General features: G+C 47.9%; 2 protein-coding genes across 2 annotated transcripts in view; one reads left to right on the top strand and one right to left on the bottom strand.

Moving 5' to 3' along the window:
- The window catches only part of LOC140186436 (uncharacterized), a 258,955-nt gene extending 253,412 nt beyond the window's left edge, over positions 1-5,543 (top strand). Inside the window, exons 21-22 of the mRNA XM_072240706.1 lie at positions 345-536; positions 5,156-5,543. Coding sequence (XP_072096807.1) covers positions 345-536; positions 5,156-5,386 — 423 coding nt within the window. The 3' untranslated portion in view covers positions 5,387-5,543. The remainder of the gene's footprint in view (positions 1-344; positions 537-5,155) is intronic.
- Positions 5,544-19,803: 14,260 nt separating this feature from the next.
- Positions 19,804-24,942, bottom strand: part of LOC140186151 (cholesterol 7-desaturase nvd) — a 41,943-nt gene continuing 36,804 nt past the window's right edge. Inside the window, exons 6-7 of the mRNA XM_072240072.1 lie at positions 23,079-23,255; positions 19,804-20,292 (exon numbers count right to left, since the gene is read on the bottom strand). Coding sequence (XP_072096173.1) covers positions 20,131-20,292; positions 23,079-23,255 — 339 coding nt within the window. The 3' untranslated portion in view covers positions 19,804-20,130. The remainder of the gene's footprint in view (positions 20,293-23,078; positions 23,256-24,942) is intronic.

Raw genomic sequence — 24,942 nt, 5'->3', positions numbered from 1 at the left:
GGGGTGGGCAGTCCTGCCTTTTTATTCTTATTTCTGCCTTGTTCCATTCTTGTCTTGATGAATGGTCTTAGCCCAAAACATAGGCTGTTTATTTTGCTCCATGGAGGGTGCCTGAACTGCTGAGTTCCTCCAGCATCTTGGGTGTGTTGCTGAAGATTTCCAGCAGAATCTCTTGTGTCGCCGACAAGGCAATGGATAACCCACAGAACCAATCCCCTGTGGTAACAGGCCTGGATCAGGCACCTCGCTCCAGTAACACAGATGCAGTAGCTGTGCGAGAGTTGGAAGTGGGTTGTCGTGTTGAACACATTGTTCTGAATTTCCCGTTCATCTGTCTCCCACAGATCATGATGCAGGCTCCGTGGTTAACTGTCAGAGCTACTGCAGAGGAAGTGCAAGTTAAGCGTGGTCTGGCACACAGGTTAACTTCCCTACGGTCACAGCAGCAAGCTCACATACGTAACATGGAACTGTGGCACAAGAAAACCCTGGAAGACCTGCAGTGTAAACCAGAAGAGAGACGAAACAAGACCCAGGTACCAAAAGAAAATAATTCATCACAGTCATTCTATTTTGGATACTATGTGTTCACTATCAACCACAGTAACACCCATGATAAACTAGATAAACCCAGCTGTAGCGGCCTGATGAACTAGATAAACCCAGCTATAGCAGCCTGATAAACTAGATAAACCCAGCTATAGCAGCCTGATAAACTAGATAAACCCAGCTATAGCAGCCTGATGAACTAGATAAACCCAGCTATAGCGGCCTGATGAACTAGATAAACCCAGCTATAGCGGCCTGCATACAAGAAAGTGAGACGGTCACCATCATGAGTGATTGTTTCATTGTTATACGGTGTGACCATAGGATTTCTGCATCTCAGTATGACATAGAAAGAGGTCATTTTCAGCTCGTTGACTCCATGAAGATCTCAGGGACAATAGACAATAGGTGCAGGAGTAGGCCATTCGGCCCTTCGAGCCAGCACCGCCATTCACTGTGATCATGGCTGATCATCCACCATCAGTATCCAGTTCCTGCCTTATCCCCATAACCTTTGATTCCGCTATCTTTAAGAGCTCTATCCATCTCTTTCTTGAAAGCATCCAGAGACTTGGCCTCGACAGCCTTCTGGGGCACAGCATTCCATAAATCCACCACTCTCTGGGTGAAAAAGTTTTTCCTCAACTCCGTTCTAAATGGCCTACCCCTTATTCTTAAACTGTGGCCTCTGGTTCTGGACTCACCCATTAGCGAGAACATGTTTCCTGCCTCCAGCGTGTCCAATCCCTTAATAATCTTATATGTTTCAATAAGATCCCCTCTCAGCCTTCTAAATTCCAGAGTATACAAGCCCAGTCGCTCCAATCTTTCAACATATGACAGTCCCACCGTCCTGGGAATTAACCTTGTGAACCTACGCTGCACTCCCTCAATATCAAGAATATCCTTCCTCAAACTTGGAGACCAAAACTGCTCACAATACTCCAGGTTGTGGTCTCACCAGGGCCCTGTACAGCTGCAGAAGGACCTCTTTGCTCTTATACTCAATTCCCCCTGTTATGAAGGCCAGCATGCCGTTAGCTTTCTTCACAGCCTGCTGTACCTGCATGCTTGCTTTAAGAGCAATCCCATTCTCCCACTCAGTTCTCTGGAACCTATTCTCCCTCCAGATTCTACCACCTAAGCAACATTAGGACTAATTTATAGTAGTCAGTTAGCCTACTGGCTCATCTTTGGGAAGGGGGATGAACTGGAGTGAAACCCAGGCAGACACAGGGAGAACATGCAAATGCACATATTCACCACTGGAGGGCAGGAATGTACCTGGGTTACTGTGAAGCAGCGGCTTTACCGACTGCACCATGCAGTGTTGTGCCTATCACTACCACTAGGTGTCACTGCTAGTCCAGCCGCAAAAGCAGAATTTTCCCTCTTCTTCTGTGCCCGACTCTGGCTTTTTACCTCTTCTCACCTGCCTACCACCTCCCTTTCATTCCCCTCCTTCTTCTCTTTCTCCTATGGTCCACTCTCCTCTCTTATCAGATTCCTTCTTCTCCAGCCTTTTACCTTTCCCACTCACCTGGCCTCACCTGTCACTTTCTAGTCATCTTCCTTCCCCCCCCCCCCACCAGACCTTTTTATTCTGGCGTCTTCCCCCTTCCTTTCCAGTCCTGAAGGAAGGTCTTGGCCCAAAACGTCGACTGTTTATTCATTTCCATAGAGGCCACCTGACCTCCTGAGTTCCTCCAGCATTTTGTGTATGTTGCTTTGGATTTTCAGCATCTGCAGAATTTCTTGTGTGCAAGTGTCACTGCTGCTGGATCTATCACTGCCACGGGATATCACTGTTACTGGGACATCACTGCCATCGGATATCACTGTTACTGGGACGTCACTGCCATCGGATATCACTGTTACTGGGACATCACTGCCACCGGACATCACTGTTACTGGGACATCACTGCCATCGGATATCACTGTTACTGGGACACCACTGCCACGGGATATCACTGTTACCGGGACATCACTGCCATCGGATATCACTGTTACTGGGACATCACTGCCACCGGACATCACTGTTACTGGGACATCACTGCCACGGGATATCACTGTTACTGGGATATCACTGCCACGGGATATCACTGTTACTGGGACATCACTGCCACGGGATATCACTGTTACTGGGATATCACTGCCACCGGATATCACTGTTACTGGGATATCACTGTTACTGGGACATCACTATTACTGGGACATGACTGCCACTAGAAGGATTGATTATAGCTGGAATCAGAGAAGTACAGGTTCACTAAACTACCCTTATCTTGCTTCAAACAAAACTCCCAAAAATTGTAGCTTTTGGAAATCTGAAACAAAAGCAGGAAATGTTAGAAACACTCAGCAGGTCAGGCAGCACCTGTGGGGAAAGAAATGGTTAATGTCTGAGACTGAAGAATCCTTCTTAGAATTTGGAAAGAGGAAACAAGTTACACAGAGTATGGGAGGGTGGATGGCACAGGGAAAGTAACTTAGCTTGGTCGTAGCCAGGGTTACCATGGTGATAGCTTTTGAATTTTTCTGGCTCAGAAGTTAGTGAGGAATATTAAGGCGAGAATGAACTACAAAGGAACATGAAAGGTGTAAAGTACAGAGCTGAACAAAATAGCTAGTGGAGAAAAAGAAAAAAAATACAACATTGCAAATAGATAACCTGCTCTAATGCAGAGGGAACAAGATGCCTGCAGTTGATAAGTTCTCTACTGGGGCTGGAAGACTGCGAAGTGCCCAGATGGAAGATGTGCCTACATTGGCCTGATTATGACAGGGGAGGAGGCCACAGGCAGATAGGCCAGAGTGAGAATGGAACGGAGGTAGGGAGGCAGAGATCACTCCTGTGGACTGAATACAGCAGCTCTGCAAAGCTGTCGCCCAGTGTGTGTTCACTTTCTCCAACGCAGGGCAGACTAGACTGGAGGAATTGCCAGTCAATCGCTGCCTCATCTGGAACATAGGGTGTCTGGAGTTGGGAAGGAAAGAGGCGAAAGGGCAGGCATTGGATCTGCTGGAAATATGCCATGAGAAGGGAATCAATTGTAGAAAGGAAAAGGACCAAATCACCATGAAAGAACGGTCCCTTGGGAATGCTGAAAGTGGGGAGGAGGAGAGGTGTGTCTAATTGTGGAGTGTGATGATGTAAACTGTAGAGTATGCTGTTAAATGTGGAGACTGGGGGATGAAAGTGAGTATCTGGGAACTCTAACCCCTCCACCCCACTCTAGCCCAAAAGCGAGAGAGGAAAAGTGCAGGAAAGAGATGACGTGCAGACAAGAGCTCAGTTCACCTTTATAGACGAGAAGCCAGAGCCGAGAAGAAAATACCTCATCACCAGCGTAGATATGACGGAGGCAGAGGAACTGGGACAACGGGCAACTGAAGATCTGGAGTAAACCTTCATATTGTTTTAGTCGTTATCCTCCAGATTATTTACACACCTGATTGATTTAACACTCCTGTCAAATGGAATCAATTGATCCTTAAAAGTGTGGGGCAGTGGAAGTGATAGCACCCAATATTGCTCGAGGTTTTCTTTCCCTGCCTTCAGTACAAAATAGTTACTGTCTTTGCTCATAAGCATCGGTGAGAAGGCCAAGCAGTTTGGTTCAAAACATCCCAGAATGAAGTGCAGAAACTCCACGTTATGGGAACTGCTGCCTGTGCTTAAAGAGATGCAGCAAGCTACTGCCAGAATAGTAATAAGGGTAGGGGAAACACTCAGCAGGTCAGGCAGCATCTGTGGAGAAAGAATGAGTTAATATTCCAAATATAAGAATCAGAGTTTAATGAACTTTTAACAGGCTATGCAGGTTTTTTTTTTGCTTTGGATTTGATGACAGATAAAATTTCAGTAAATTACCCATTCTGGAATGCATTAGGTCTTGCATTTGTCGGGTAGATAGTTCTCATGTTTCAAAGACACTCCACCTTTTTTTTGACAAGTGAGCCATTATCAAATTGACAAATGCTCCCACCATCTTTATATTAGCTTAAAATTTACCAATTTTATTTAGAACAGTAAATTATTGTAAAATGGAATATATTTACAGAAAGTAGACTCAATGATAATTATGGAAAGAAAATCATATAAATGCTTAAAAAGGGGATTTTTGTCGCACTGAGGTAAAAGCAGGGAATTGAACAGATTGGAAAAGTTTGTCACTGAACAGATTATGGCTGATGGGCCACATGGTCTACTCCTGATTCTTTAACTTCATTCCTAACCATAACGCCACATTACTTCTTTGGAAGCTCATTTTAATTTAATAAAAAAAACAACCTGACATTTGGAGCCCCCCCCCCAAAAAAACTAAGAGCAGTTCTCCTGCAGCCCCACCCCAAAGCATGGAGACAGTCCTGATCCAGAGTTTCAATCCAAAATGTTGATGCCCTTCCCCCACTCCCTTTCCCCTCCTCTCAACATGCTGTTTGACCCGTCGAGTTCCTCGAAGAGTTTCTTTTTGCTCCCAAACCACGCCTCGGTGCAGCCCTGACACATGACTGAGATTGCTCCCGTCAAGCTGGGGCACGTAGTGTCGCGATTCACCGCCCTGCTAATGCTCAGCTGACCCGTGCTCCTTTGTCTCCACAGGCCTGCAGGGTGAAGAAGGTGAAAGTGAAAGGGCTCAGCACCCCAAGCTCCAACCGCACCCCCTTAGATGCGCCCGCACCGGTTTCGCAGACTGTCGCACACAACCTTGCTCTGCGTTCGGCAGCTCGCGAGGTCATAAAGGAACGAGAGGCAAGCGTGCAGCATCAACACCGAGCTGAAGTCGGCAACCTTTTCCTGCCTTTTGTTGATGCAGTGCCTGACAGCGTGTGACCGCGTGTGTGCATACCACCCAGTGCTGCCTACACATTACATTGTCTTTAAGCAAGGAAATACAGACTGCCTCGTTTGATAAATACTCGTCCAAATGAGTGCCCAGCATGTCACAGACACGGACTTAAAATCATTTGATTATTCGAATAAACTCAGCAGCCCATTCCTCAGCCTGCCCGTGTGATTAATGAGTAGTTACCGTGCACGGGGACCAGGGTACAGCGTAGATACTTATACTGTATACTTCATTGTCACCAAACAATTGATACTAGAGCGTACAATCATCACAGCGATATTTGATTCTGTGCTTCCCACTCCCTGGATTACAAATCAATAGTAAATATTAAAAATCTAAATTATAATTCATAAATAGAAAATAGAAAAATGGGAAGTAAGGTAGTGCAAAAAAACCGAGAGGCAGGTCTGGGTATTTGGAGGGTACGACCCAGATCCGGGTCAGGGATTGGTTTGTTATGGTCAAACGCACAGAGGTACAGTGAAAAGCTTAGTTTTGCATACCATCCATGCAGGCCATTTCTTCCCATCAGTATATTGAGGGAAAATCAATATGTTTTAGAGTTATTAGACTACCAAAGGAGGGGTGGGATGGAGGGAGAAGGACAAATGAGGGGTGGAGAGGAGGAGAAAGAGGGGAGGGAAAAGGAAGGAAGAGAGAGTTGAGGGGAGGCAAGATGAGAGCAGAAGAGAGGAAGGGAGTAAAGGGAAGTTGAGGGTGAAGGGAGGACAGGGAAGGGAAGAGGAAGGTGTGGTGGTAAGTGGAGGGTAGATACGGCCTATCACTTGGCTTCCTAATGGCTTTGAGGAACTCTGTACCCCTCATACAGAAGCTGAGAAGGGTTTGGTAATGCGACGTACGCCCTGAAGGTGTGTGCCCAAGGGCCTCACCTCCCTGCTTGTCCTGCTGGAAGGGTGGTTGTACCTATGGGAGAGGGCGGGCTTGGCTTTCCTGCTGCAGCTTAAACAGACCGGACTGTTCACTGTTTAACTTTTACCAAGCAGTTGAGGGTGACGAGAGGGACGTGAGGCAGTGACTCCAGCAGGCGAGCCTGTGCCTGGCAATGGTGCTGCAAGGTAGCCGGCACATTGGGTTCGCACCACCACCTCACAGCTCCAGTGGCCCCACTTCAATCCCGACCTCGGGCACTGTCTGTGTGGAGTCTGCAGGCACTCTCCCTGTGGCCATGTGAGTTTTCTCCCACACCCCAAAGACAGGTGGTTTGGTAGGCTGACTGGCCTTCGGAAAGTGACCCCAGTGTGTGAGAGTGAGAGTAGAGTCCGGGGGAGTGGATCGGAGTGTGGAGAGAGTAAAATGGAAGAAGTGTAAGATTAGTGTAAACAAGTGAGTGATGGTCAACATGGACTGCGCCCAATCAGTGAACGAGAGCATGAGAGGAAGCAGTGTTTCCACTTAAGTCCATGGTTGAAGATTTAACAGGCAGCACTTTGCAGCAGCTTTTGGAGTGGGACTGCGCCCAATCAGTAAATGGGACAGATAAAAATAAGCCAGGGGCAAGCAGAGTGGCCATTGTGTGACTGGGCCAGTGTCGGAGTGGCTTTGGCTCATCAGGCTTCAGCGAGATCAGGCTTGGGCCACATAAATACCTGGTTTCTTCTTCTTTATTCTCATCTGTTAGGGCACAGAGCAGTGAGAGTGGCTTTGGGGGCTGTGTGGTGACGTAAAAGTTCTGGGAGACCTCCAGCCTCTCCGATAACCACATCTGCACCAGATTCACTGAGCTGCAGCCTGTAAGAGGTTGTGTTAAGGACCTGGAGCTGCAGCGTGATGACATTCAGCTCATATGGGAGACTGAGGTAGTGCTAGATAGGAACTACCTATCAACATGAGAGAGGTCTGGAGGGCGATGAGGACCATCACTGGGTTCCGGCAAACTAGCAACAGAGGAGCTGAAGGCAGTGTGGACAGGGCCAATGAACTTAATCTGTTCTTTAACAGATTTGACATTGTGACCCCTGCCCATCCCCCACGAGTCATCTGTTGTCGGCCCCCAACCAACACACATTCCACTTTCCCCTCCTACCCCTCCTCACAGTCCCCCACCCTGCTCTCATGACTATACCCCTTCCCCACACGAAACCACCACGGTGGGCTTCACAGCTGAACAGGTGAGAAGACAGCTGAAACGTCTCAACCCAAGCAAGGCTGCAGGACCGGATGGTTTCAGTACCAGGGTGCTCAAAGACTGTGCCCCTCAGCTATGTGGAGTACTTCGCCATGTATTCAACCTGAGCCTGAGGCTCCAGAGGGTTCCTGTACTGTGGAAGGCGTCCTGCCTTGTCCCTGTGCCGAAGACGCCGTGCCCCAGCGGCCTCAATGACTGCAGACTAGTGACATTGACCTCCCTCATCATGAAGACCCTGGAGAGACTTGTTCTGGAGCTGCTCTGGCCTATGGTCAGGCCACACTCAGATCTCCTCCAGTTCACCTACCAGCCCCGACTAGGAGTTGAGGATGCCATCGTCTACCAGCTGAACCGTGTCTACGCCCACCTGGACAAGCCAGCGAGCACTGTGAGGGTCATGTTTTTTGACTTCTCCAGTGCGTTCAACACCATCTGCCCTGCTCTGCTGGGGGACAAGCTGACAGCGATGCTGATGGATGCTTCCCTGGTATCATGGATTCTTGATTACCTGACTGGCAGACCACAGTACGTGTGCCTGACAGAGTGATCAGCAGCACTGGGGCTCCACAGGGGACTGTCTTGTCTCCCTTTCTCTTCACCATTTACACCTCGGAGTTCAACTACTGCACAGAGTCTTGTCATCTTCAGAAGTTTTCTGATGACTCTGCCATAGTTGGATGCATCAGCAAGGGAGATGAGGCTGAGTGCAGGGCTACGGTAGGAAACTTTGTCACATGGTGTGAGCAGAATTATCTGAAGCTTAATGTGAAAAAGACTAAGGTAGACCTGAGGAGAGCTAAGGTACCGGTGACCCCTGTTTCCATCCAGGGGGTCAGTGTGGACATGGTCGAGGATTATAAATACCTGGGGATACGAATTGACAATAAACTGGACTGGTCAAAGAACACTGAGACTGTCTACAAGAAGGGTCAGAGCCGTCTCTATTTCCTGAGGAGACTGAGGTCCTTTAACATCTGCCGGACGATGCTGAGGATGTTCTACGAGTCTGTGGTGGCCAGTGCTATCATGTTTGCTGTTGTGTGCTGGGGCAGCAGGCTGAGGGTAGCAGACACCAACAGAATCAACAAACTCATTCATAAGGCCAGTGATGTTGTGGGGATGGAACTGGACTCTCTGACGGTGGTGTCTGAAAAGAGGATGCTGTCCAAGTTGCATGCCATCTTGGACAATGTCTCCCATCCACTACATAATGTACTGGTTAGGCACAGGAATACATTCAGCCAGAGACTCATTCCACCGAGATGCAACACTGAGTGTCATAGGAAGTCATTCCTGCCTGTGGCCATCAAACTTTACAACTCCTCCTTTGGAGGGTCAGACACCCTGAGCCAATAGGCTAGTCCTGGACTTACTTCCTGGCACAATTTACATATTACCATTTAACTATTTATGATTTTATTACTATTTATTATTTATGGTGCAACTGTAACAAAAACCAATTTCCCCCGGGATCAATAAAGTATGACTATGACTACAGGAAGGTAATCACCCCTAGGCTAGAGGAAGCAGACAACTGGGTGACTGTCAGGAGAAGGAAGGGAAATGGACATCCAGTGCAGAGTACCCCTGTGGCTGTTCCCCTCAATTATAAGTGGACCACACTGGATTCTGTTGAGAGGGCACAACCTGCTGGGGTGAGCCACAGGGACGGGGTCTCTGGCACTGAGTCTGACGCTGTGGCTCAGAAGGGAAGAGAGGTGAAAGAGGGCTGCAGTGGTGATAGGAGGTTCACAGCTGTTTTGGGCCCCCTATCTAAGAAAGAATGTGCTGACATTGGGGAGGATTCAAAGGAGGCTTATGAAAATGTTTCTGACATTGAAAGGTTTATCATTGGAGGAGCATTTGATGGCTCCAGCCCCAGGGCCTGGAATTAAGAAAAATGAGGTGGAATCTGATTGAAGCCTATCGAATGTTGAAAGGCTTCGATAGAATAGATGTGGAGAGGATATTTCCTGTGGGGGGGATTGTAAAACCAGAGGACACGGCCTCAGAATAGAGGGTCATCCACTTAGAAATGAGATGAGGAGGAATTTCTTTAGCCAGAGGGCTGTGAATCTGTGGAATTCTTTATCACAGGCAGCTATGGAGACTGTCTTTATGTGTGCTTAAGGCAGAGGTTGATAGATTCTTGATTAGTCAGGTCAGGAGATTGGGACTGAGAGGGAAGAGGATCAGCCATGATGAAATGATGAGCCAGACTCGACGGGTCAAATGGCCCAAATTATGGCAATATCCGGTCAGGATGAAGACAGCGAACAATATTACCTCATGCAACTTCTTCCAGATAGTCCACAAAACTGTTTCTTTCACCACTTCTCCATCTTCATTTTATTTTAAATGTGTTTCTGGTATTGTTGGAGCCTGTGATCTCCAGTATGAAGGTGTCTTTTTGGGCCAGATGAACGACCTGGAATCTTGCTGTCTCTGAGAAGATTCCAGGAGGCGAGCGACTCTATTTCTCGCCGATAAAGGCTTGTGGAAGACTGGAATGTCAAGGCAAGTGCGGATGGAGGGTGGGTATTCAGTGCCGTTTACTAGCCTCTCGCTCACTGCTGCTGGGGGAAGGTGTCTGTGTGTGACGGTCTCCTGCTCACTGCTCCTGGGGGAAGGCCCCTGCTTTCGAATGTTCTCTCCCCACCAGTGCTGTGAGATGATGGTACTGAGTCCTGAGTCAGTGATTGGACTGTAGTTCACTTAGATTCTTCCAGTTTTATGTTTTTAATATTCTGATTTTCACCCGTTCTTTCTTGTTGCTGTTTGCATGATTTGTTGCTGTTTTTTGTGCATGGGGGTTGGGTTCTTGTTGCCATTTGCACGATTTGTTTTTTCTTCATGGGTGAGGTTGATGTTTTTCTTTCGAATGGCTTCCATGGTTTTGTTCCGTGGCTGCCTGGAAAAGATGAACCTGAGGTTGTATACTGCATGCACACAGCACTTTGATAATAAATACACCTTGACTCCTGAACCTTATGACGTGGACGGGGTGAGCTGAAGGAACAGTTTCTGCCCCGCGTGGGGAACGGCTGGACTGGACTCCCACTCCTCCATGGAAACACAAAGTGAGCGGAGGGCAGTGTGGGTGGCCACAGCTGCTGGGCCCAACCCACCCTGTGCCCCAGTCCTTATGACTGCTCTGCATATGACCGCAAGAAATTGCAGAGAGTCACAGACACAGTTCAGCACATCACAGAAACCAGCCTCCTCTCCATGTCTACACTTCTCACTGCCTCAGTAAAGCAGCCAGCATAATCAAAGATACCATCCACCCAGACTTTCTTCCCCCCTCTTCACTCAGGCAAAAGCTATCAAGGCCTAAGTGCACATACCATTCGATCAAACCCAGCTTCTACCCCACTTAACAGACTTTTAAATGGTACCTTAGAATGATAAGGCAAACTATTGACCTTACAATCTACCTCATTATGACCATGTAACTTATTGTCTGCCTGTACTGCTCTTTCTCTGTAGCTACCACACTTTATTCAGCATTCTTCTATTGTTCATAGAAATCTGGTCATTACAACAGTGTAGAGAATTGATTGGTCTGCACTCTCCTATTGTTCATAGAAATCTGGTCATTACAACAGTGTAGAGAATTGATCTGTATGAAGAGTATGCAAGACAAGCTTTTCACTGTACCTCAGTACACATGACAATAATAAACCAATTCCAGTTCCTGACAGGCAGCTGCTCCAGACTGTGAGGCCTCACGAGACACAGATCCCTTCCAAATGGCACTGGCCTTCGCCACCCAGTGGGCCCTCACCCAGTTTCCCTAGTCACTGCCCCATGACAGCAACTCCCAGGAGGGAGGACTGGTTTGGCTCAGTGTTCAGGGTCTGTGAGGTAACATTGCAGGTTTATAAACCTCTGGTTTGATCACGCTTGGAGTGTTATGTCCAGTTCTGGTCACCTCAGTTCAGGAAAGATGTGAAAGAGGGTACAGAGGAGATTAACCAGGATGCTGCCTGGATTTCAGAACGTGTCTTATGAGGAGAGGTTGAGTGAGCGCTTTGGAGTGAAGGAGGATGAGAGGTGACTTGACAGAGGTGTAAAAGATGACAAGAAGTATAAACAGAGTTGAAAGTCTGTGACTTTTCCCCAGGGCGCACGTAGCTAACATGAGAGTGCATAATTTTAATAAGGTTGGAGGGGGATGTCAGTAATTTTTTTTAATCTAGAGAGTGGTGGACGCATGGAACACCCTGCTGGGGTGCTGATAGAGGCAGATACATTGGGGACATTTAATAGAATCTTAGACAGGCACATGGATGAAAGCAAAATGGAGGGCTATGTGGGAGAGAAGGGTTAGATTGATCTTGTACTTGGCTAAAAGGTTGGCACACCTTCAAGGGCCATAACCCTGTACTGTGCTGTATTGATCTATGTTCTACTGTATATTTCTCCTCAGCCAGGGCTAACACCAATGGTCTTTCCTCATCTGTGTGACCAACAACTCAGCCCCACACCCGGAAAGTCCAGGCCTTCAGCATGCACAACATGGACCCTGCCTCTATCCCTCTGCACCACTTCAAGTGGGCACACTGGCACTCACCCTCCAATCCACCCATGCTCAAGTCAATTAATCGGTACACGGAAGGTCCCTCCCATTCAAACCTCAGCCGACAATCCACCAGTAAATTTAAGGAGCTCCCTCCCCTTGTTCTGAGTTCCTGTTGTTTCCCCTGTGCCCTGTTAACGAGCTCTCTGCAGCAAAACGTAACTATGTGTGAGGCAGCTCCTCTCTGAGCCTGGAGAATACAGCCTCCACAGGATCCGCCACCCCAAGGTCCGGCCTGTGGAAAGCATTCACTGGCACAGCCCACAGGTTTTGCTGGGACTGGCCCAGGTCTGGCTGTGTTGCCTGGTTTACCCGAGAAAGAACTCATTCCTTCCTGTGGGACGAGGCAAGAGGTGCGGAATGAGCCGTATTGGGATTTGACCCGAACGGATTGGGATGTTTAGTCCGGGGGAATACTGTACACATGTCATTTCAGTGACATCCACATCCCGTGAACTAATGGATCAAAACTGCAAAGCAGGTGGTAACCGAACCACCGAGGGGATGTTCCTGGGGGAAGGTTGCCTGGATACAGTCACACAAAGCAGGTAAGGACACGGGACACAAGCTCACTGGATGGGAGATATTTCTGCAGGGTTTCCATTGAGCTCTGCTGTTTTTCTCAGCCCGTTTCCCCCCAGAAACCTACAGAAAAGAGAGATTTCTAGTTTCAATCCCATTTCCACCTTCTAAATATATCACCTCTCTCAATACTAAGCATCTTGTAACAATAATAAAAATATATGCTAAAATATTTAAAACCTGTTCAATATTTAAAAATTACTTGTGTATAAATGAAACGGCGATTATTTCCAGTTTAAAACTGAGTTAAATGGCATAGTGGGCCACCCATCACAAATGATGAACTTCTTGTGAAAATATACAATAAAATTGTGCCAGATTGTTCCCTTGAATGCATTATGCAGAATATTTAATATATGGAGAAAATTTATACTCGAAGTGGTGTCTGATTATTCTGTCGGCTTGAAGTTTTGATTGTACAAATAAATTTGATTGGAAACTTAATCCATAACTTCACCATGGAAAACAAATGCAGTTTTTGCCCAAATTGGCTCTGCACCCAGAGCGGGAATTCCCAACTTTGGCTGATTCAAACACAAAGGGGTCACAACTCCAAACACAGTCAATGAGATCCAACTTAAAGGGGGGGGGGGGAGGAGAACGACAGTTAGAAGAATAGAATTAGAGGGGCAGTTGGAAAATTTCAGCTTAGATCAGCAATTAAAATGGGCTGCAGCAGTGTTTTGTGAATGTATAAATAGTTTGTTTCAGATGATTAATAGCAGAAGCGACATACAGAGTCAAGCAATCCCACATTCCATAAATTCGATCCTGGTGTATACCGTCATGATGAAGGTTTACAATTAAACAATTCACAGGAGGACGATGCACCTCCCATCACATTACTGATCTTTGTAGATATTGGAAAGGCTTTGAGGAGACAGGAAGGGATTCATTGGCCATAAAATACCAGTCCATGACCTTCTCTTGGGAGTTGATGGTGGGCGTTTTGATGATGGTAATACTACTGAATGTTATGGAGACGTGATTGGATTTCCTTACGCTTAACGGCCTAGATAAAATGGACGTGGAACGGGTGAGTCTAGGACTAGAGAGGACACCTCAGAATACATCCCTTTAGAACAGAGGTGAGAAAGAATTTCTTTAGCCAGAAGGTAATGAATCATTGCCACATGACGGCTGTGGAGGCCAACTCATTTGTATATTTAAAGCGGAGATTGCCGAAGGGTCTCGGCCCAAAACGTCGACTGCACTTTTTTCCCCCATAGATGCCGCCTGGCCTGCCAAGTTCCTCCAGCATTTCGTGTGCGTTGCTTGGATTTCCAGCACCTGTAGATTCTCCCTTGTTTGTGAGTTGGTAGGTTTTTGATTGGTAAGGGTGTGAAAGGTTGTGGGGAGAAGGCAGGAGGATGGGGGTTAAGAGGGAAAGTTAATCAGCCATGATAAAATGGCGGAGCTGGCTCGATGAGCCAAGTGGTCTAATTCTGCTCCTGTGTCTTAAGGAGATGGTCATTGCCTGGTCACTGTTATCACTCATCAGTCCATGTGTGAAAGTTGTCCAAACCTTGCTCTGTGAAGACTGGGACTGCTGGGGAGCTGTGAAAACAAGTACACATTGGGCAAGTATCAGCCTCCACTTCTGACCTTATGGAAGGAAGCTCATTGATGAAGCAGCTGGGCAGGTCAGGTTCAGCATACCGTCTCGAAGAACTCCATGTCCAGGGACTGGGATGATTTATAACATTGTTTTCAATTTACTAGGCCCAAACTTGGTCAAGTGTGGTCTAATATCTGAGGTCGTCACTCTCACCTCACCTTGGGAAGTCAGCTGTCAGAGATGTAATCTCTGTGTTGGCAGAACCTGCAGAATTTGTATCTGCTTGATAACCATGCCAACGTCACTTCTTTCATGTTGCTGATAACTTCAATTAGAGTGCAAGGTGCTGAGTGACCACAAAGAAATAGATGTGTTTTGTGAGGACATTCTCAGCCCAATCAGCAATGCTTTGTTTCCAGCACGTTGGTAGACAGGCAGACAGCAGAGGGCAGTGTTGGACCAGATCACACACACCCTACCCAGGCACTGGGTCCAGTCCACTAATAATTCCACTCTATCGCCCAACTAAAATATGAAATATCCTATTTTTTAAGTCTCAAAAAGATGATCATGCTACCTGCATCCACAGTCACATGCCCATGTTAAAAAAATTCTGTAAAGTGAAGATGTTTTCAAAATAATGAAATGAAAAGTTTCTAACTATCAAAAACAATAAAGAGCAGTAAACAGTAAAAAAAAATTAAATCAAATCAATACTTAGAGTCACCACTCTTTGCCTTTAAAACTGCATCAATTCTTTTAGGTATACAGTCCTGTAGGTTTATAAGAAAATCGGCTGGGAGGTTGTTCCAAGCATCTTGGAGAACTTGCCATGGTTCTTCTGCAGACTTTCACTGTCTCCCTTGTTTCTGTGTCTCCAGGTGATCCCTGACAGCTTCAGCGATGTTGAGATCGGGGCTCTGTTGCAGAACACCTTGTTCTTCTTTTTGCTGAAGAAAGTTCCTTCTGGCCTTGGCCGTGTGTTTGGGGTCATTGTCCTGCTGCAGAATGAAGTTAGGATTGATCAGATGCCTCCCTGAAGGTATTGTGTGATGGATGAGAATTTGCTTGCACTTCTCGGCATTGAGCGATCCATTAATTTAGATCAGATCACCAACTCCATTTGCAGGAATACAGCCCAAATCTTTGCCGTCATTCACTGTTAGTTGCAGACACTCACCCATGTAGTGCTCTCTAGTTCTTCTACGGACGATCTGTCTCCTGCTTGAGCGAAAAATTTCAAATTTAGACTCGTCAGTCCAGAGGACTTACTGCCATTGTTCAGAACTCCAGTCCTTGTGTTTTTGTGCACACAAGTCTCTCGGCTTTGTTTCTACTTCGGGGGAATGGCTTTTTGGCAGTAACTCGTCCACAAAGACCACTTCTGACTTCGGACTAGAGGGGTGTACTTGGGTTCCAGTGAGTTCAGAGCGGATAGCAGTGCTGGATTTGCTCAGATTTAGAAGGGACGTCAGTTTGATGTATCTCTTGTCTGCTGGATTTCTTGTCCTAAACTTTGCCCATTTCTTTGTGCTTCTTCAGAAGACCTTGTACTGCACATCCCGTCTGCCATGAAATTTCTGCTTGAGAGAGACCTTGCTGTTGCAGGGTGACCACCTTGTGTCTTGTCACTATGCCCACTCTTGCTATGGTGTAAGAATTGATTTATTTTTAAATTAAATTGTCACATCTGTCACACCCTTACCCTTTAGTTTGGTCACTCTTCATCCGATTTGATCCTTCTACACCTGTTTCTATTTTAGCTAATCAGTTTTGTTCATTTGACTCATTATGTCATTGATCATTAGCAATCTGTTCGTTTCCTTTGTTTAATCATCCACTGGGCTGTATACTACAAATAAGGCTTTTATTTGAAAAGTGATTTATTACTTGATATGTTACATTTTGAAATACAAAAAAAATTCTCTGTAACAGTTAATTTTTTGGAAAATAAATGTTTCAAAATCTAAAATTTGCTCTTTTCTACTAACACACTAATACAGAAGACAAAAAAAAAATCTAAAACAAAATTTATATTAAAAATCTGCAGTTCTTAAGACTTTAACACAGTACTGTAACAAATCCTTATTCAGTATTATAAACAAGGGCCCCAGCACCAATCCCTGTAGAACACCATTAGTAATAGGCATCCCATTTCCAAAACAACCCTCCACCATAACCTTCTGTCTCCTGTTGCCAAGCCAATTCTGGATTCAATCTGACTTTTCCTGGGTCCCAGAGGTCCTCACCTTTTGGACCAATCTTTGCTTTGCAGCTTCTGCCTCTCACCAGTTCTGAGGTCCGTACTTGATTTCCACCACTGTCTGTGAAGAGTTTGTAAGTTCTCCCTATGATAATGTGGATTTCCTCCCACATTCCAAGGATTAGTGTTAGTGAGCTGTGGGCTTACAAGGTTGGCTCTGGAAGCAACAGGTGCGAGCTGCCCAACACGATCCTCGCTGATTTGAAGCGTATAACATATTTCACTGGATGTTTCGATGTACATGTGACAAATAAAGCTATTCTTTCTATCTTTACCTCCATGCTGGTAATTGCATCTCCTCCACAGGTCCCTTTGCTTCAACCTGCCCAGCCCTGGTTCCATTCTTTCTCCCCAGGTCCAGTCCTTTCCCATTTAACAGCCTCCTTGTTGGTTTCCAATTTACTAGTTGACTTAGCTTCACCATCCACCCCAAACCAGGAGGATCTTTCACTTCCCCTTGAACTGAGGCCCAGCCAGTCCCCCTCCTGCACCACCCCTTCCCCAGACTGACCGCGTTCTCATGGTGAATCCGATCTTCGACTCCACTTATTTTTACCAACAAAGGTGCAGCTTTGGGAACCCATCTGGGCCTCCACAGTGTCCCTCTCTGTTGGCGTGGCACGGTAGTGTAGTGCTTAGCAAAACACTTTACAATGCCAGCGACCTAGGTTCAGTTCCTGCCTCTGCCTGTAAGGAGTTTGTATGTTCTCCCACCGTGACTGTCTGGGTTTCCTTTGGGTGCTCCACTTTCTCCCACAGTCCAAAGATGTACTGATCGGTAGGTGAATTGATCACTATAAATTGTCCCGTGATTAGACTAGGGTTAAATCAGGGTTTGCTGGGCAGTGTGGCTCGAAGGGCCGGAAGGGCCCATCTCACTGTATCTCAATAAATTTTTTACAAACGGTTGTAGAAATATGCCTAACAGTCCTTGCTCCAGGCCAGCTCAAGCTTCTTCATTCTCCATCACACTGACAGCTTCACGAGTTCTGCTTCCTGCACCTGTAGAACCCTGAAACGTCATCAACACTGCCGTCGTCCCACTGTGCCCTCACTTACGCACGGTCCATTTTGGAATCTTCCCTTCCTTGTATCACTTCAAGGAATGACCTTATGGAGGTGCATAAAATTATAAGGCAATAGATAGGATTGAAGCACACAACCTTTTTCCCAGGGCTGGAGAATCAAAAACCAGAGGGGTGATTTGGAAGTGACTTGAGGGGCAATTTCTTCATGCAGATAGTGGTGGATACGTGGCAGCTCATTCCACAGAAAGGAGTTGATGCAGGTACAATAATATTCAAAAGCACTTGGACTAGTAGATGGATAGGAAAGGTTTAAAGGAATATGGGTCAAACACAGGCAAATGGGTCTGGTTTAGATGGTCAGCTTGGTAAGTATGGACAATTCTGGCCAAAGAGCCTGTTTCCACACCAGTAGTTCCAGATCTCTTCCTATTTCCTTAACCGAGGCCTCCTCTCCACGTTAGTCGGTGTGACTCTCCATCACATCAATTCTATCTCCAGCTCTTTTGCTCTCTGAACCTGTCCCCCAGCCTGAGACAGAACAACCCCCTCTCCCGTCCATCCACTCGCCCCCAAAACCAGGTCACACCTTGGACCACCCTTCGCCTCTGCATTCCAAATGGGCCTTTCCTTTCCACGATTCCAGAGTTTGCCCTTCTATCCCTAGCAACACGTTTACCTGTTGTTGCTTTTCCATGTCACCACAGGACATGCAGCACCTCTTCCCTTCCCGCTGTCCCGTGGCCCAAACATCATTCCAGAGGAAGCAGGAACTTGCCTGCATGTCGAGCATTGTTGGGAGTGGGACGTTGTTGAAAGCTATCCCTGTGGTGATCTTTACACAGTCAGGCTCTCTGTACACAGGGAATGAGGCAGCACAGATTGTCCCCTGACCTCAGCCAGCCCACTGCCACCACCAGTCAGAGTTCTCCCTCCCACGACCATTCCCATTGCACGCTCTGCATCTGGAGACTAGGAGCTTGTTCTCCAGCCGCAGAGGAACACCAGGGGAGGTTCTGATGGAGAACCCTCTCCAGTTGGACAACTCAGCATGGTAAATCATCCAGCTAGTGTCCTGGGGTCTGATCGAGATAAACCACGGTTGTGTGGTGATGGGAGATCAGGGTTACAGGAGAAAGGAGATGACAAGGGGCACAGTGACATCATCAGAAGGTGGTGATCAGGGTCTGTTCCAATTTAGTAACAGTAACTGGCAACATACGGCGGCCAGTCTGTGAGATGTGGGAGGAAACTGCAGCACCCATTCAGTCACAGGGAGAACCTGCGTACTCCACACAGACAGCACGCGAGGCCACCATTGTCCCCGGCTCTGTGAAGCTGCGAGGCAGCAGCATTACTCGCTGCACCACCGTGCCACCCACCAGAGCTGTTATCTCAGACCTCCCAAACTTTGACCCAGCTCCACAAAAATAGCTCGAGTCTGGCCAGTCCTTCCCTAGGCTAAGTACGCCCCAGCCCCAGGGGCAAGGATCCTTATCAATCCTCTATCAGTGGCACCTCCTCCTACCCGTGGTGGGAGTGATCACACTACGTGTGGAGCCTCACCAACGATTACTGCACTACCCCCCACAGGACCACTGAAGGTGCTGCTGCTTTCCAAAGGTCCCAGAGTCTATCTCATGATAACCCATCTAATTGTCCTGAGGCAGGAAGGAGGCTGATGGGCCAGCTGCTCTGATTTTTATGTAAGTCACACAGTATTAAGGTTTATTCTAATTCAATGATAAAAACAATTTTGGTGCAGGAATTTAAAAAAATAATGATCTGGATCTCTGTCGGAGAGTTGGCTGGAGCCAAGGCACGCACTGTCGGCTCTGGCTGCTTGGTGCAGGCTTGTGCAACAAGCTGGCGATGTCCCTGGGCAGAACCACAGGCAACCAGGTTCCTCTGGGGGCACAGGATGGGCATACGAGCACAGCCCCTCACCACGGCACACACTGCCGCTACAGGTCAAAACCAACTAACCCTCCCTCCCTCCCCCACCATGCGCACACACACACACACACACACACACACACACACACACACACACACAAAGACACGCAAGTGCACAAACGCAGACACGTAAAGACACACACACACCCACAGAATCCGATCTCACCCCATACAGCTGCAGAAGCAACTTCCGGATGCTTGTGTAACAGCCCCTGCCCTCCCCCAATCGGTCACAACCTCCGGCCCCTTCCCCCTCCCCCCAACAGGAGTCACAACCTCCGGCCCCTGCCACACCACCGCCCCAGGAGGCTTCAGCCCGCCCAGTTCCACTCTCCAGCAGAGGCCCTTCCCTGGGTCGCAGCAGCCCCACCAGTCAGTAAGTCTGTCCCCCTGCTCCGGCCCGTGCTAGGAAAGGTGACTCAAGTCTCTGTGTATACAGTGAAGGTAAGTACAAGTCCTAGAAAACTTCTTGTGAAGATGCAGATGGAATCACTCCCCCGAGAAGAGTGGGGAAGCCCCATCTGTGGTGAGTGCGGAGATCTGAGTTTGCCTTAAAACCCGGAGATGGGAGAGTCGCTGCGTCCTCAGCAATCTCTACTTCAGTCTGTCCCTGCCCTCACCAGTCCAGGCCATCCTTTTGGGCTGAGAACCGGGGGCTGTTCTGCATGTAGAACTGGGCGTACCAGTGGCGGTGGCGGACGATGGCCGAGTCCTCCTTCACCAGCAGAGGTTTTGACACATACTTCTTGTTATTCCAGATCATGATATCCCGTTCAAACTGCAAGAGAAAGCAAGGGAATTCATCCATCTTGACAACGGGCTGCCCTCGCTCTGTGACCTCCCACCGCCTTAATCCAGCTGATATTCTGTTCCCAGCCAGTACTGCCCCTGGCTTTTACCAGGTGCCACGCCCTTCAACAAAATATTCTATCCTCGCAGGAGGGAGGTGGTTAAGGGAAGGACCAGCCAAAGCCTCTCCCTTCCTATAAGCAGCACTTTGAAACCTTCTAACCAGTCACCCCGGTCAGCACCCCTGTAAAATTTCATTTTAAAATCACCCCATTGGTAAATTTTGTGTGCAAGTGATCCCACTGAGATAAGGGAACGTACTTATTGGCTGTGTTAGTTTGGTGCAGAAATTGGCCAAAGGTTTTGTTCCCCGTCATACTGTGCTTAGGAAGAATAGCAAATATTGTCCAAAGTGGAGCAGGGGACAGAGAGGAGAGCAAGTTGGATTGGGAGGAGTTGGCAGGGGGTGGGGTGTGGGAGAGCTGGAGAGTAGTGGGGTGAGGTGAACTGCTCGATGCCCTCATGCATGTCCTGTCAGGGAGTGGCTGTAGCAGTGGGCAGCGACGGCAGATAACTCCGATCTGGGAGACTTCGGGTTGGTTTATTAGATTTCCCCAGTTGAGCAGCTGGTTCAAGTTCAGAGTAAGGGGTCCAGCCATTGCAATGCACAGTAACACAGGAGGCTGTAAAGTGTGGCCCGGTTTAATATGGGCACACCACTGACAGCATCTACAGGAGATGTCTCAGGAAGGCAGTATCTATCTTCAAAGGTTCCCACTATCCAGGGCGTGCCCTCTTTTCCCTGCCAACATTGGGCAGGAGGCGCAGAATCCTGAAGTCCCACACCACCGGGTTCAGAAACAGCTACTTTCCTACAGCTACCAGGTTCTTGAACCAAACAGCACATCTAATTCTACATCCGCAATGGTACACCTCCAGCACCAGCATAGACTTGTCTCTGATTGTGATTTTCTTGTACTTATGTTCTAATTTGAACTTTTTTAAAGTTTACTGTCGTGTTTAGTTTATGTACAATTTATATTCTGTGTGTGATGTCTTTGCCTGTGGCATTGCTGCAATCATTGTACCTGGACCAGCATAGTACCAGCCATTAATTTTCATGGTAGCTGGACCTCACCATACTTGTGCAGATGGCAGTAAATTTGACTTGATATTCAGGGAACCAGGGTGATGAGGATGGTGCAGAAAGTGCTGCCGAGGGAAGTCAGCCAGAGACGGGTTGCGAGACCGATCAGTGATGGTATTCCACAAAGACTATTACGATCATTGTAACTTTTATCAATGATTTAGGTGTAAATCTGCCAACATCCTGTTGAAACACAGGCTGAGCAAGTGTTAGGGCTGAAGACAGTATTTGCTTCAGTCGGGTTTCTCAATCAACACCCAATACTGGAGAAACCGTCCTGAAGAAGGGTTTTGGCCCAAAACATCGACTGCCTATTCATTTCCATTGATGCTGCCTAACCTGCTGGGATCCTCCCACATCTTGTGTGTGTTTGCTTTGGATTTCCAGCATCTGCAGACTTTCTTGTGTTTAGGGTCTCTCAATATCCTGAGCTGGTGCTGGGTAAACCACTGCTCAATTTGAACTCTCCTCCACTGTGGGGTGGGGGGAGAGAGGGGAAGAGTTCTCTGTGACACCCACCCCCCCGGACAACGATGGGGTAGATTGTGCTCTTGGTGACAGTTCGTCCTAATTGAGTGGGCTGGGAAAGACCAGAGTGGTGAATTTAGGTTGGGTTAGACATCAGGGAATGGTTCTGGTGTCAGCAACAGGAGTCTCACACAGACGGTGGACGTTGATGCTGACAATGTGTTGGTTATCAAGCAAAGGCTCAGGCTGTGTAGGCTATGGACACCAGCAGGCAGCCCAGGGAGACAGACCTCAACATAGTCTGTTTCCATGACCATCAAGCCCGGTGATGCCGCCAACATCCCAGCCCCACAACTGAAGACAGAGGATTTTCAAGCAGCCCTTTCACCATGGTCAATGGTCCCCGAGTGTTTCAGAACCAAGGAGGAGCTGTTGCCATGAGAACCCAGAGGCAGGAAATAGGAAAAATTGCACAAGAAGATCCAACTAATAGCAATGCAATATTGGAGAAGGGAGACTGAAGCCAAGATGGAGGGACTCAGCAGGTCGCAAGGCGACATGGATTATGAACATTTCAATTTGAGACCTTTCACCTGAACTGAAAGACAGAGGGGAGGTGGCCAGAATGAGGAGGTGAGGGAAGGGGTGGAGCAAGAGCTGGCAAGCGATAGGTGCATCCAGGTGAGGAGGGGAGATAAGCAGTTGGAGAAGGGATGAGTGGGCATTGTGACAGAGACTGGGAGGTGACAGAGGTCTGCCATTGGCGGAAAGTGGAGATAGAGCACGGAACGAAGATGGACAACGTAATAATACTTGCTAATCAGTGAGTTTGATGATATTCATTGAGGTATACGTGGGCTGGAACACCACCTACCAACCAACAAAGCACCTTTCACTCCTCCCAGCATCTCATCCGAAATATTCTGTCTCCGTCTCTGGCCAGTTCATGCAGTGCTCAAATCCAAATTACTGAGCGGATACAGCCCACAATTCCCGACTCAGTGAGTGTTGGTTCCTGTCCTCACTACTAACCCACCCCCCTCCCGACCCACGGCACAGGAGCTGAGTGACAGTGGTTGGAGGGGAGCACTCGCCCTTGAGTAGGAACTTGGGGACAATGGCAGAGATGTTGCTCCGGTAGATAGGAAGGGAGCACTCACCTGGATACACTCCCCCTTGAGTAGGAGCTTGGGAATGATGGCGGGGGTGTTGCTCTGGTAGTAGATACAATGGCTGACGCGTTGCAACAGGGGTTCCACAGGGGTCACGCATTGCAGGATGACTCCTCGGCCCAGGAACGAGTGGTTGAACAGCAAGTAGACCAGACCAGGCCCCACCTTCAACAAGACACAGAGAGGGTGAGAGCTTAGCGAGAATGTGGCCATGGGGGAAGAGGGCGAGTGTGCTGGGGAGGGGAGCACAGAGTACAAGGGGTGAACTGAAAACACAGGTTCAGCAGCCATCTCGTCAGTGGTATTAGCCCCGGAGAAACAGCCACCATTTCGGGACATAGAATGAACTCTGTCTATTGGCCAGAATGATGGTACAACCCAACAAGTGAGCCACTGATGTCACAGGACCTTCAGTTCCCTGAGATAGATCTCCAGGCACACAGACAACCCAGAATGGGAGATGGGAGGTTCATAGACACAGGATGGGAGTCCAGAGGCTTTGTAAAAAAAATACAAAGACATAACGTGTTCCTTCTTGCAAGAATTGTGTACAATTTATATTTTTTGTGAATATTGTGTATCTGATGCTCTGTGCCCGTGATGCTACATGTAGCTTTCCACTGCTCCTGTGCACACACGTACTTGTGCACGTGGCATTGAACTCAACTTGACTGGAAGGGCGGTGGTCCGCACACAAGGAAGAGATCCATTCACCTTTACAGACACCGTGCAGGAAGGGCGGTCTTATCAGCAGTTTGTTAGGGCGAGTTTGCAGAGGGCGCATGAGAAAGAGAAAATGTGATGTCCAGTGTTGCTGGTGGGCAAAGAGATGCAGGAATGTCTTGTCACAGGACACTCCCCACAGTCACTGAAAGCATCCAACGTTCCTGACCCAGCTTCCGTCATTAACATCAATCAGCCACCTTCTCAAACACCCTCATCTTCCTGATCCAACCCACCCCAAACACATTACCCAATTCTTCCCCACCCCCTTGTCTCCCCAACATACCCCAACAGCTGCAATCCACTCTCATCTCCCCACCCACCATCACCCGCCCCTTACACAAACCCATCACTCCACCCAACCCAACCCATCCCTGTCCATTAACCTCAGACACAGACTCCTCCACATCCCAAATACTCCAATTCCATCTCACCTACTTTTCCTTCAAATCCTCCCCATATTGCAATCAGATGAAACAACTGTTAATAACATGAAATAAAAACTATTGCCAGCACCATGATATCCAGGAAACCCAGGATCCCAGGCATCTGTTCTGGAATTTCTCTCTGCCCTTCACTTTATCCCACCAGCTCTCAGACAAGGAAGTTCACCTTAAGTAGATGCCAAGGTCTTGAACACTGGCTTCTCAGAATGGGATTGGGTTGAGCAGCATTTATGTCAAGAATTTGGGAACTGGGAGATCAGAGAGGTTTCAAAGAGTAACAACTGAGAAGCTGGACAGACTGTTTTTGAATGCGAGAAATGTCAGTAATCAGAGAACATCCAGAATCCGAGAAAGCTAAAGAACACCGTTCACCACTGGTTGCAGTTACCTGGATATACAGCCTGAAATGGGGGTGGGGGGGAGGAAGGGTGGAAAGATGATTCATTAGAAATTCAGATACTCAAAGATAATGAAGGCCCAGGGTTCTGGGCAAAGCGGGGAGAGTGAGTCTGACAAGATCTCTAGCCAGCCTGTGACTCAGATCAGTTCTCCTTCTAACTATCTCAGGACCTATCAGGCAGTGGCTCACCAGCCGGGCTCAGTAACCTGCCTCTTCATCAGTGAGCTGGACTCTTCCCACTCTGGCTCCGTCTCATCGGCCGCACGGGCCACCCAGGATGGGT

Source organism: Mobula birostris, chromosome 22 (genome assembly GCF_030028105.1).
Source record: "Mobula birostris isolate sMobBir1 chromosome 22, sMobBir1.hap1, whole genome shotgun sequence".
Lineage (NCBI taxonomy): Eukaryota > Metazoa > Chordata > Chondrichthyes > Myliobatiformes > Myliobatidae > Mobula > Mobula birostris.
The sequence above is the reverse complement of the archived record's forward strand: the minus strand, read 5'-3'. Positions and strand labels throughout refer to the sequence as shown.